At 42.5% G+C, this 14222-nt stretch overlaps 1 protein-coding gene across 6 annotated transcripts in view; it reads right to left on the reverse strand.

The window, feature by feature from the left end:
- Positions 1 to 9876, reverse strand: part of pip5k1ca (phosphatidylinositol-4-phosphate 5-kinase, type I, gamma a) — a 60227-nt gene extending 50351 nt beyond the window's left edge. For all 6 annotated transcript variants that reach the window (XM_085773852.1, XM_085773854.1, XM_085773851.1 and 3 more), the window contains exon 1: positions 9441 to 9876. In XM_085773852.1, coding sequence (XP_085629978.1) covers positions 9441 to 9573 — 133 coding nt within the window. In that variant the 5' untranslated portion in view covers positions 9574 to 9876. The remainder of the gene's footprint in view (positions 1 to 9440) is intronic.
- Positions 9877 to 14222: the final 4346 nt, after the last annotated feature.

Below are 14222 nucleotides of genomic sequence, written 5' to 3' on the forward strand. Positions count from 1 at the left end.
GAGAAGAGGAGAGGAGAGGAGAGGAGAGGAGAGGAGACAGAGGAGAGGAGAGGAGAGGAGAGGAGAGGAGAGGAGAGGAGAGGAGAGGAGAGGAGAGGAGAGGAGAGGAGAGGAGAGGAGACAGAGGAGAGGAGAAGAGGAGAGGAGAGGAGAGGAGAGGAGAGGAGACAGAGGAGAGGAGAGAAGAGGAGAGGAGAGGAGAGGAGAGGAGAGGAGAGGAGAGGAGAGGAGAGGAGAGGAGAGGAGACAGAGGAGAGGAGAGAAGAGGAGAGGAGAGGAGAGGAGAGGAGAGGAGAGGAGAGGAGAGGAGAGGAGAGGAGAGGAGAGGAGAGGAGACAGAGGAGAGGAGAGGAGAGGAGAGGAGAGGAGAGGAGAGGAGAGGAGAGGAGAGGAGAGGAGAGGAGAGGAGAGGAGAGGAGGAGTCATTGAGGTGGAGTTAGTAATATAAACAAACAGCATGGCGGTCAGCCTGACTCCTGTGTGCTGCTGTGTTCTTGCTGAGAGCAGCACCTTGTGCCGGTGGTGGTGACTCAGTAGAGGGTAATCTGCTTTAACTACAGAGGGAACAGAGTTGCACAACAGCGCACGTCGCTGCTGCTCACATCAATTTCATACCTGCACTGAAAAACCCACATACTGTAGACACCTGCATGGTCGGTGGCACTACGGAGCTGAAACACAAACATTATGTCAAACTCAAACTCGCCCAGGAAGGAAACACACAGCTGTCTACACAGATGTTTTTGTGTTATTTGTGAAGAAGCTGGTTTTCATGACGCTGCTGATATGTGGCCCCTCACAGCGCTCCTCTGCAGGCTGCCATCTACATGAATACATGGAGTACAGATGATCCGAGTGGCACCACAGCTGTGCAGCAGCAGCAGCAGTGAGTTACTCAGCCGAGTGTGTGCTATCATTTACCACTGTACAGAAAGCTGCCTCTATCTCCTATACATAGTGTGTGTGTCTCACGCCCTGCCTGTGGTTTAAAAGAGAAACCGTGGCTACTATATAGGCCCAGATGAATAAGCACAGAGGAAAAAAAACTGACAGACAGACGGCAGCCTTGGCCTTTTGTAAAATACAATGCGGCAAACACAGCCCGCAGCTGCTGGTCTGGCTCCAAACTGTATAGAAGATGAGTCGTCTTTATGGGACACAACAGCACGTTGAAACATGGAGGAAAGGAAACCGAGCAGCATCTGTAGAGAGAGCTAGAAGAGGACTGAACAAACTATGTTTCCCTCCAGGAAAGGAGTGGAGGAAGTACTGCAGCAGGACATATTACAAGTCATTTCTGATCACAATGTTGGAAATAAACTGTAATTGCAATTTTACATCAAAGTTCCAAATATGATGAGATGAGCAAGCTCAGAAAAAGTAATGTGTGCACTGAAACAGAGATAAAAATGAACCATCGTTCATTTGAAATAGTAAAAAAGTAATTCAACAGTTATTAAGACACCACAAAAATGTAATACAGATTCCTAAGTCATTATGCTTTGTTACATACTGTAATAACACTGATTCTGGATTATAGAAAGATCAGTAACAACCCTCTTCCACAGACACCACCTTAACAAATCATCACACACTGACTGTATTGGTATCATTGTGTTTAACTTAACAGCTCTGTCTTACATCTTATATACTCTGCATAAGATGCACAAAAAGCTCTGTAAATCCGAGAGTTATAAATCTTACCAACAGACCAGGTAAACTTCAGGCAGCCAGACACCAGAAAAGCCTTGATTACTCAAGTGTGAGAGTGTTGCCTATACCGTGGGTCAGGGAGTCTGAATTTGCCAACTAGGCTCGCACTGTTTAATGAATGAATACATTTTCTCACTGCTCAGATCCCATTAAACTTACATAAGCCCTCCAGCAACTCTCTCCTCCACTGCGCAGGGCCCTGCTTGCCATTCAATTTGAGAAGAGTCAGGCTGAAAGTAACTCACACGTTAACCATTTTATTCTAAATCTAATGTGAGAATTGAAAGATCACGTCTATTTACTGATCCTAATACTGAGTTTGAAAGAACTGGATTTCTAACAAACAAAATAAACATTATTCACTGATATCCAGTCTAAATTACAGGACTGCAGCTATTATCATTTATTGATCAATACATAAATTATTTAATGACTTCCAAGGTTTTTTAGATGGTGTGTAAAATATCAACAACCGGTTGGTTAATACATAGGTAATTTCTAAGAACACAAGGGTCTTCTTAAAAGGTCAAAACCCTAAAATAAGATAATATTATATCTAATCATGATCAAATCATTATCTCTGATTTACATAACTTTAAATGGATACACCCCCATAATTAGCTTAGCTCAAACGCTGGAAGTGTATGGGTAGTGTTAGCCTGCCTCCACCTAAAGTCATCAGAGAAACTCTTCAGCAACTCTAAACGGAAACCGGCGGGCCGATCTTCGTCTCAGAGCTGACAAAACTCTCCGGTAAGACATCTGGAGCGGTCAAATGCCGGTAACGGGACCAGATCGGTCAAAACGGAGGGTTCAAGCAAAGACATTTTATTTTGGTTCAAGCTAGCTACATCGAGGGTAGGTTAGCTTCCTATTTCAAAGTAAAAGCACAAATTCTATCGTCATGGTTTTCTGTATGTAAAGGGCAACGGCTGTTTTATTTTGTGAAAGTCACCGGAAGTGCGTTGGTCACAACGGCTAGCTTGAGTAGCGCCGAATTCGTCCGAACAAAATTGTAAACAGCTGGTATTTAGACAAATTAACGACACACTGCTGATCTAAACGGCTACTTTCTCACCTAAAAATGTCGAAATGTCGATAAAGTGATATATTTACAGAGTTTAGAGCTAAAATGAAATCAGGCAGGCTAACATTACCTATACACTTCCAGTGTTTGAGCTAAGCTAATTACAGGCGATACGGCTCTATCTCCCTTGTTACTGCACACACAGTTGAAAGGATGGTGTCTATCTGCTGGTCATGGACTCGGGAGTGAGGCAAGACACGAAAAAAAATGTTGGCGTATCACTTTAATAATAAAACGTTTTCTCATAAAAAGAAACACAAGCACTAAGGCTTAGGGCATGAAGATGAATACAATAGCTCTGCAGTTATCATCCAGTTCGGTGCTGCTAACCTTGCCTCTAATTTCCTCTGTATGAGAATGTGTGTAATTTCTGAGCAGGTGCCACTTTCTTCATTTAAAGGTGTACAGAAATGGCCGTTTGTCCCGTTTGTCGCGCCGAGTTGTCACGAGCTGCAACACGAGTTTACCCGAGTAAGGAAAATGAATTTGATTGGTCGTTATCGAGCGGGCGGGATATTCAAAGCTTGGGGCGAGCCCGAGCTCCGTGTGTGTGTGCGTGTCTCAGACGTTTGAATGACGGATTACGGATCCAATATCAGTGCCTAGTGAATCGTGTACAGGCTGACGTATAATCCGTGCGCCTGCATTATCCAATACGAAAAAAAAAAACTACACTAAAATACACACTTTCATCACGGATTTACTCAAAAATAGAATTTTGCACAAAGTTTGGCCTACATCGTCTGATAGATGAGTTATTACACTAATTATATGACCCAGAGTGGGCTCAAATTCAATTTTCTTTTCTGTACACCTTTAAAGTAATCCCCACTAATGGTGATTCAGAATGAGAATAGGAAGTTAAGCAGATTGACGGCAAGGCAAGTTTGACGGTTTTGTGCTACTGTCCGACTGTGCACGTGCTCCAGGTGCTGATAATGAAATAACAGCCTGAACAGTGGGGACAGTAACTCTCTTAATTGAAAACAGCAGGTCCTGGGCAGTATGACACCACAGTCCTGCAGAAAACTGAGCCTGAGCCTCATTCTGTGGCACACACACGTGTATACACTATATCCTCTTTTACAAGTGCAGATTCACCACAAAAGAAGGCAAACAGCCTAAAATACTGCACGTGTCTCCTCCCTGTGTCTGCCTCCATCTCCTCTATTTACTCTCCTCTTCGCTGATCATCCCAGCAGGTATCGCTCGGAGGGGAAAAAAAGAAAAAAAAAAGATCTGGCCAAGCACAAGGAAAGATAGCAGCACACACTGCCGTGGTGCTGTCGGTTTAAAATAACTACCGTGGCGCACATCTCCCCCATTCGCTGAAAATATCAGCATCACATAAGACGCAACTGTACTGCGTCATCATCTACACTAAATACTATGACATCAAACAAGCTGGCAGAGGGTCAAACTCCTATACAAGCTTGGGATACACACTGATCTGATAGAGAGGGAGGGAGAGAGAGAGACCTTGCAGAAGGAATAATACGGAGGAAACAGATGGATGATAAATTCCACAGGAGGCAACCACCCTTTGTGCTTCCGTCAGCATTTCTGACAGGCCATGCCTAAAGCGGAGAACAGAGGAAAACAGAGAAAGAGGGAGGACTGATGGATGGTGACAAATGAGTGGCTGGGCCAAGGGAATCACTCACAGAGGAGGAGGAGGTGGATGAGTTGTATCTCACTCAGAGAGTAAGAGTAGAGGAGTGAGGCGACGAGGAGAGGAAGTAAAAAAAAAAAAAAAGGAGAAAAAAAGGCTTGCTGCGGTGGAAAGTGAGAGGAGTTAAGTGTGGGGAGAAAATAAGTGAGATCGATTCTGTCAGGTTTACAGGAGAGACTATGGGGACAAATTACAACTGCCTGAGGATGAGGAGCTTTGAATGGGACTTAATGCTCAGACAGCTATTTATCAGCCAGCTGTGACACCCACACATGGTTGTATTCAGACGTTGAGAGCAGCTGAGCTGAGGCCTGCAGTCTGCAATTACACACACGCAGCTCTGACGTTAACCGTGATCTCTCTCTGTCGAGCTCTTTGACATGTTGTGTGAACATCTATAGCATCTCATCTGTAGCTGACATTTGCATTCATTCCTATTGACCCAGCACCAATACGACATTGTCATTATTACACTGTCACGGAAATTAACATTATCCTTTGGTTTAAACACTTGAATAGCCTTTAATGGACTATCTCTTTAAGACCCTTCACTGACAGATGTTGCATCCGAGTCATGGTGTGATCCACACCTACCCCTCCCTGCTGCACGCCGGCTTATCAGACAAACTAGCTACAAAAGCTCTGTATCAGGGGCCACACACACACACACACACACACACACACACACACACACACAATATCAACAATATAAAGGAAAAAACACTCTGATACAGTATCATTGTGCTCCAAATAGCACAATAATGATCAGCAACGATAGAGCAGCTGCAGTGTCTGATAATATCACTCGCTGGGAGCTGGTGGTTTTGCACTTCCATTGTTGTGGTTGGCAAGTTGAAGGTTATGACATTACGACTGTGATAACCTTTTTTTTTCTTTTTTTTTATTAAAACTAAGATAAAACAAATTTAGGGGAGTGATTCTCCATTAGCCTATAGTGGTACATTTTCATTTCAATACATAATATGTATTTAAGTAAAATGTTACATTTTGAACCTTTGTTTATCTCTGGCTGCTTTGGTCTTTACATGCTACTGATTATTACTGATGAGTGAAATCACACAGATTCACCACAGTAGCCTGCTTGTTATTTTTCTTTACAGCAAATGTATGGACCTACACCTTTATAGAATAATGGATTTTTAAATGTGTGTAATCCCAGGTCTGCTTAGAGTAGGTCTAACAGGAAGGCGTGTGATCTTTCCCTTTCTGTTTTACTGGGCAACTTGTTGCGAAGAATCGACTTAACTTGGCAATAATAAAACGCTCCTCTAATAGCACATCAGCATAGCATGAGTGATGGGTGTAATTTAAAAAATACATCTTGCTTCAGTAATATTTAAAACCAGCTCAACCCACAGCACGAGCCGATCCAATAACTGAGGTGACATGGGTAACAACACGGCTGCCTTCTTTTGCCTTTACAAGCGTTGATGGTCTCATAGTCAATGTCCAGTAACAGATGAACCCTAACCGTCTGTACCATCAACCTGAGTACATTTGGCAGTAGGGCTGCACAATTAATCGAATTTTAATCACGATCACGATTTTGGCTGCCACGATTAAATTAAGATGATCGTCACGATTATTAACATGTAAAAAAACGGGCTGTGCTGCATATCAAATCAAGCGCTTTCTCAACCAATAGTCCGCCAACCACCAGGGGGCGAACGAGAGGTCAGGGCTCCATGAAGCTGCCTAACTAACAAGCGAGCGCATCCTCCCTTTACATGTTGTTTACAGTCCAGAGTGTGTGTCCCGGCCGGTCAGTCGGCACCTTCAAATGCTGCTGTACTGTGTCACCTTCTGCGCCCGATGTTACGTCTCACTCATAGGCTGTATGGATCTCACTCTGAAGTGAGACGATGTCGGCAGCAGACTGTGTCTGGTCAGTCAGCACCTCCAAAGGCTGTCTACTGTCGCCGTCTCACTCTGGATCGGATCGAGGTCGGGCTGTGGGGTGGTCTCAAAGCTGGACCGAGACCCCGTCAGCCCACGCGGCCGTTTTGGTGTTAATTACATACGTCGTGTAAATAAAACGTTCCGACCGTGATCATAACGGCCGGTAACGGCGATCTATGGCCGTTTTGGTGGCAGCACAGTTGAGCTAGGCGGGCCGACCTGCTGGACGCTGCCTGTGTGAAAACACTTGGTCTGTTCATTTATGTTTTTAATTCATTCCAAATTGCTGCTGAACCACCCGTGCTGTGCTTTGGTCCATGCTAGACAGACTCTTGCCCACACATCTCTGTGTATCATTGATGGCAAAAATTAATTTTTACCTATAGCCTACTTTGAAATTACATTTCAGAGCCTGTACTTTCTTACTTTTATTTGAGTAAAGGAGTTGAATCAGCAGCTACTTCTACCAGATTTATTTTTTATTTTTTGTTTTTTACACAAGTATCTGTCCGCTATACTGTACAGAATGACACCTCTGCACTCTGCAATGGCATTTATTTTTCGCTAGCCCTTTGTCTTGGGTAAATTTTATTTTAGGCTATTATTTATTTTTATTTTACGTTTTATTTTGAACTGAAAGCCTTGTTCACATAGCCTATTGTTTGTTTCAAATAGAAAGTGCAATAAAAACATGTTTTATCTAACATAATGTATAATCGTGATTAATAATCATGATTTCAATATCGACAAAAATAATCGTGATTATCATTTTGGCCATAATCGTGCAGCCCTATTTGGCAGTGCTCCTCAATAATGGATCCGTTCAGGGCTGTTGTATATCTGCACATGCAATCTCACTCTCTCTCTCCAGTAAGGCCTGTGTTTTCCATTGCATGTGAAGGTTGCACTGACTGAGCAGGCACACACTTGTGAAATTACCCCAGGTGCATGAGGCACGCGCCATCAAGCATGCTAGGGAAAAAAAAAAAGGCTTGTGCAGCCAAAGGCACCTCGCTTCCACTTTCCGATTTGGGGGGGCGTTGTAATATTCGAATATATCCGAACGAATTACGGGTCATTCAATATTCGTTCGAACCTCATTTTTCTAAAAACTGACAGCCCTACCTCTCCTACAGCAAAGCTCGACGAGTAAAACCCTCACCAGACCAGACAGCCCTTTCATTCATTTAGACTGTCCAGTGTCAAAGTCAGCACTTTCCTCACCGGACACAGTGAATCTCCAGTTAATGCACCATGACAGATAGCTGTTATACTCAAGAGCTCATCATACTGCACACCTACAGAAAAACATACACACATTTTTTTGCACATTTAGCCATATTCATTCTTATACTTTAAATGTGCCACTAAGTTATAAGTAATACTGCTGTGTCATTTACATAGTAGCACACATCTCTATGTCGATGATGCAGGCAAATTATCAATATGCTCCATCTAATATCTTGGCTAATGGGTAGCTCCGACCTTGATAGTGATGTTAATCTAAAATGAGTTTTAAATGCATTCAAATTGAAATTTCAGTTAATTTCCAAAATAACCACAAATGAAGATCTGACTTATTGTTCTGAGACTGACGTATGGCTTGTTTCCATAGATTCTGCAGATAAAGATTTGTGGAGATGAATTTCTGGTGGCCATCTAACATGCAAGAGTCTACCTCTATTTTACAGCCGCTACACATCATTTATAACAACTCTCTAGGGAAAGAGCATAATTTATTCTTATTTATTCCGAAAAGTGGCCTTAATGTTTTATTTAACTTTACTTCTCTGAGATTGTGACACAATCAAACACAAACACATAATAACCAAATGCTGCTTCATCCCCCTGGAATGATTTACAACAGATTAAAAAAAAAAAAAAAAAAACGTGACTAAGCTTAAATTCACAATCCAAGCAACAGTAGGCTATATCTTAGCCTCTTGTCTCATCACTGATAAACACATGCAGTAAATTCAGCCTGTAACACAGGCCACACACAACACAGTAGTTTCTTTTAACAGCTACCAACACCCAACAAGCATGTTTCCAGGAGGACATAGGAAAAGACTAATAGTAAAAGTATAGGTGCAGACTATAAATTAATGATGGATGAATTTCATTTAGCTGCTTCAGCCCTAGGCTCCTGACATTGTTCACATGCTGACTCGCTGTCATATCTATCCAACATAAGCACCTGCATAAAACAGAGCCATAATTAGTGTTGTTAGTACCACCTGCTAGTTTCCCTCTTCCACAGGGCTGAATTAGCTATTTCAAGTTGTGTGTCTGAGAGTAGATAAAAAAAGAGAAAAACACACCCTTGTAAATAAAATAAATTAAAAAAAACGTGTCTATATGCCTATGCCAGATGTCACAGTCGGACATGGTGGCTGCTGCTTGCACCTCCTTCACAAGTGTTGCATTTTCTGTCTCCAGTAACAGCCAAGATGGTGTCATATGGAAAAGCCCATATTGAAGCTTCAGAAGCTTCTGCAAAAAAAAAAAGAAAAAAAAAAAAGCTCTTTTTCTTAAAATGTGTAGGTGACAGGCTGTGAGAAGTCACAGGGCCTTGAATATTATTTTTTTTAAACAGGAGGGGGACACCTCAGGAGGCAGGTGGTGGTGAGACATCCTCGCTACGCCCCTGTATAAACGGTCCCTCTGTGACAGCAGGTCAGTCAGTTACACCTCCACCACGCTTCATATTTGTCTCTCAACCATCTCACTATTCAACTCCTTTGCCCTCGGTTTCTTGTGTTGTGGACCAGTCACGACTGCGCCTACATGGATGTAGCTACACTGTCAGTGTTGTACAGTGACACACACACACACACACACACACACACCGTGTCTATGTCTTAACTTCACCTGCTCCCTCACCCAGCAGCTAACTTAGCCTCTAGCCTAGCTTACTAGCAGAGATGAGTCGGGACTTTTGGTCCCAGCGGCAGCATCACACACCTTCATGGACATCATCATGGATGTGAGGATGGTGAAATGATCATTCAAGGTGGATGAGGGTCGGTAGGACAGGTGACAACGTACCCATGTCTGTGGCGTCCATCCCGTAGCTCACCCCGACGACGGTGTCCGCATCATCGGATGCTGCGGCCCCGGAGAGCGGGCTGCCGTCCCCGGCCTCCGACAGCCCGACCGCTCCCTCGGCTGCTGCCTCCATTCAGCCTCCCGGAGGAAAAAACACACAAGGCAAAGCCCCTCCGACAGAAAGAAAGACCCACGGCGACGGCGCTATCCCGCTGGGGATGAAGGGTGGACGGTGTGTGCTGTCTGATATGTCACAGTAATCAAACGGAGGAATAATGTGATGGTTATCCGCGACGGTCCTTCATCTGTGCTGTTTCCGTAGCTACGAAGGCGGCTGGAGCCCGCTCCTCTGCTCTACTCTGCTCTGCTCTACTCTGCTCCTCTCAGGTCCACCGCACCGCACCGCACTGGCTGCTGCTGCTACCGCTGCTGCTGCTGCTGCTGTTACTGAGCTGCTGCTACTGGGTTTTGTGTGGCCGCCGGGCTCCGTGGCTCCCTCTGCAGGAGAAGGAGGGAGCTGCACCAAACGTGTCCGCTTCACGATCACGTGCATGGATGGGGCGGGGGGGGGGGGGGGTCAGCGTGGACGGATGGAGTCGGTGGTGTGGACGCATCACTGTCACGTCTCCTTGAGATGAATCAGCGGCTCTCTTTGCTCGTGTTGTGCTGTATTTCTGCTGCACACAACAGGAAAGTAAAAGCACATTGTGATTGTGAACAGAAACCATGAAAGTGGAAATGGACAATATCAGGTTAATTTGCATTTCTGCTATTATCACATCTCATGAAAATCCTATCAAAAAAACTGATTTATGACATTAGGATCTAGTAGGTTATATAACACAAACGTTTCCCAAGTTCTCATACTTTGACTTTTCATCTTTACTTAAAGCAGAAGTAAGTGATATATTTGTGTTAATATAAGTCTTAAATAGTTGTATCTTCCGACAGCAATCACTTCTATAGAGTGTTTGGACCGAAACACGGGTCTGTCAGTCACTCTGCTCTGCTCTGAGCCGAAGAGAAAACATTTCTCGTATCCTACAGTTTTTATCCAATGAGGAGAGAGAACGGCATGCAGGGCTGTGTGTGCAGCCAAGGAACGCCGTGAATGTGGCGACGTAGCGACGAGGACTGTTGGTGGTGCGTTCAAGGAAACTCGTATTTTTCCGACCGTGAAGTGGTACCAGTTCGATCTGGTACGAGTTCACGGGTCGGAAGTTACGAGTGGCCGTTATAGTGACTTTCACCGGTAAAACAGGTCGGAAAAACACGAGTGGGTTGCCTGGAACGCTACAAAGTCGTAAGTTGTGACTTGAAGCTGTAATTTACGATTTCAAAAGCCTGCCTGGAACGCAGCATTAGCCAAAACGACCGGACCACTTACTCCTGCTTTAATGCAGAGCAAACATACCCTGCCACTAATCATGACCCTATAACCTTAGCATCCGAAATGTATCATATCTACTGGAACTATATTGGATGCTTTTCTTCAAATAAATAAATTAGGTTCCTGGATAAGATGAAAAAGTAGATTTCCATTAATTTAACTGCAAATGAACTGATACTGGTTGATGTGCTTATATGGCAGACTGTGGAGGAGACAGGCACATCAGACAGGCCCGGTTGGGATGGGTGTTGGATAAAAAGGAAGAGATACTAGAAAAATGTAAAAAGTCCGCACACCATAAAAAGCTCCCTTGAACAGAGATTTTATTGGCAAAGTGACATTTCGAGCACACCACTCTTTTTCAAACTGCTGTGTTACAATGCAGACAGAGAACTGCTCTTTAAAAATCATAAATTGTAGGTGACCCCGCCCAGGTGAACAATCACCCAATTTGCAACAGGTGTGTGACTTTCACACGTGCAAAAAGATATATATATACATTTTTTCACAATAATAAACACCAAACATTATAAATATTTTGCAAAATGTTATCAATGTAAACAAAATGTTATCAATGTAAACAAAAGTTTACAGTATTCTCCTAAGGGAAAATTCCATAATGGAGATAATGTTACATGAAAGAAAAACATACATTAATAGAATTGTAGAGTAGCCTACAAAATAAGCAGGCAGAGTCGTAATATTATACAGTGAGGACACAGCAAACTCACTATAATAAAGAGGCGCCTCTGTCTACTCTTTCTAAAGGTCATAAGACCACCAATAGTCAAGCTAAATATCCAACCAATATGCACAAAATATACATATCAAAAATATACATATCAAAAATACGATGTCCCACTAGGCGACCAACATCAGTGAAACATCAAATGTGAGAAAAAACACATCTATATATATAGAGTTATACAACTGCAGTAAAGCAACCAAAATAAAGGTCAAAATACTGCGGCTCGCTTCTCCAGTGTATCACAGGATGAATGCCTTTCCACTACTAAAGTCAAGGACAATACACCCAATAGTATCGAAAAGACTATTAAAAAACATTGGCACATTATTGACACAGACCCTACATTGAAAGAGTGCCTCCCAAACCCCCCCCCGTGTGGTATATAAAAGACCACCCAAGTTACGTAATATGCTGGTGAGAGCTAATCTCCCTCCCCTCTTACCCCCCCCACATTTTCTCATCGTTCCCTCAGGTTACTACCCCTGTGGCCGATGTCAACAATGTAACTTTTCTCAAAAAAACAGACACTTTTACCATCCTCGATCTGGTAGAAAGTTCAACAGAAATGGAGTGATTTCGTGTCACACCTCCAATGTCATATATATGCTCAAATGCCCATGTGGCCTAGCATATATTGGAAAAACCACTCGACCTCTCAAAACACGTATATCGGAACACCGCAGCAACATTAGAAATCATATAGCCACAAATCCTGTTGCTGCACATTTCACAGAGGCCAAGCATAACATATCCACCTTGAGATATGTGGGCATTGAAACAATTAAAAAACCACGCAGAGGAGGGGACACTAACACTCTCTTACTTAAACGAGAACTGTACTGGATTCATACTTTAGACACGCTATCTCCCAGGGGTCTCAATGAAGATTTTGATATTAGACCGTGTCTGTAAGTCACCGGCCCCCTGATCTCGAATCCTCATCTAGAATCCTGATCTTGTATTTTGACCTTTATTTTGGTTGCTTTACTGCAGTTGTATAACTCTATATATTATATATAGATGTGTTTTTTCTCACATTTGATGTTTCACTGATGTTGGTCGCCTAGTGGGACATCGTATATGACTTATATGACCATGAAACATGGGGAACAGTGGTATAAGTGCTATTGAATGGTACAGCATGACAGTTGATGTAATGTTAAAGCAGTTGAGCTACCTCACATTATTCATCTCTTACACCATGAAGGAAGTGAATAAAAAAATCAAAGCATTTCTATTCTGGTGCGAAACTAGTGTGTATTAATCACAGTTTAACATGGGATAATCAACAGGTATCTTTCTTTGTTTTTAGTGTAGTAAGATATGGATTGCCCACTTTATTTATGTCTGCTTAATATGACATCACATCTGCATGACCTCTCATGTAAAATTAATATATTTTTCATCTCAGAATATTGATTTTTACTCCCTGCAGTCCCTCAGATTAATGCTGTTATGTATTAATGCTATGATCCACTGGTATTGACTTCAGATCAATATTTTTGTGATTTTGTTTTTATCATTCAAAGTCTGTGGGATTAATCACTGTTTGTGCATCTCTAGATTAGACATGTGACAATATTTTGCTCACGGGTACAAATCATATCTGTACTTGTCATCTTAGTACTGAGTCGCTGTTTTGTGGATCTGACATCCAACAGATAAGAATGTTAATATTAGACATTTTTCTACCCAGAAGGAATAAACACAGATTAACTTTAAACTCTGGAGCTCACTTATCAGGAGTTTTCTGGCTCACATTTTTCATCTTGACAGAAATAGATTTTGAGTCATTTTTATACAAAATGAAAGAGTGTCATACAGATGGAAATATTGTAGACTATTAGCAACTCCACCACCACTTGAAAAAATCCCCAGTAGTTTGCCAAGAATACAATAAACACTGCAGACAAAATATAATTCAAACAAACCCTTAGTGCATTTTATTAAGTTCAACTGTATAAGTTTAATGATCATCCTTTACGGACCGTACTGTCACAGATGTACACTACGACTTCTCAGAACATGTTAGACAAGTCAAACAACTGATAATAGGAATCCCACCTGTTTTGCATGTGCAAGCATGTTACTTTGTGAACCGTTTGAATTTTGTAAACTGCAGCAGTGGTGTCGTGGAAAAAAACTTGTTTTCAGTGTTTTGTTTAAATAGTTTCATGTGAATAAAGGTTCAAGTCCTTGCTGAGTGAAAGAATTTCAAACATGTGCTGGATGAGCACCAGCATCGTTACAGGGGACGGCAGTTCAGCATCAAACCAGCATTTGTCTTAAAGATGGTTATCAGGAACAAGCTGTTTCATTTCATTGCTGTTTATCAATTATGGCATCTATGTGACACACAGTGGCAGAGAGATGAATGAGCGCAGTTGAGGTGGACCAGTGAGAGGGTCACAACCAGATCTGGGCAGGAAGCTGAAAGGCTGAAAAGAAGAAACAGGATAGATACTTTTTGGGAAAAAATATTTCCCATTTTATTGTATTTCTTTTTTTAAATCTTCAACACTAGCTACCTCTGCATTTGGCAACAAGTTCTCATCCATATGACATTATTATTGTTTCTTCTACTGTAATCCACTTTGGGAGTGATCCTTATACATGGCTGACTCACACCTGTCTGCAGAACGGT

This window comes from Trachurus japonicus, chromosome 4, assembly GCF_045865225.1.
Source record: "Trachurus japonicus isolate A0001 chromosome 4, Traja_1.0".
Taxonomy (NCBI): domain Eukaryota; kingdom Metazoa; phylum Chordata; class Actinopteri; order Carangiformes; family Carangidae; genus Trachurus; species Trachurus japonicus.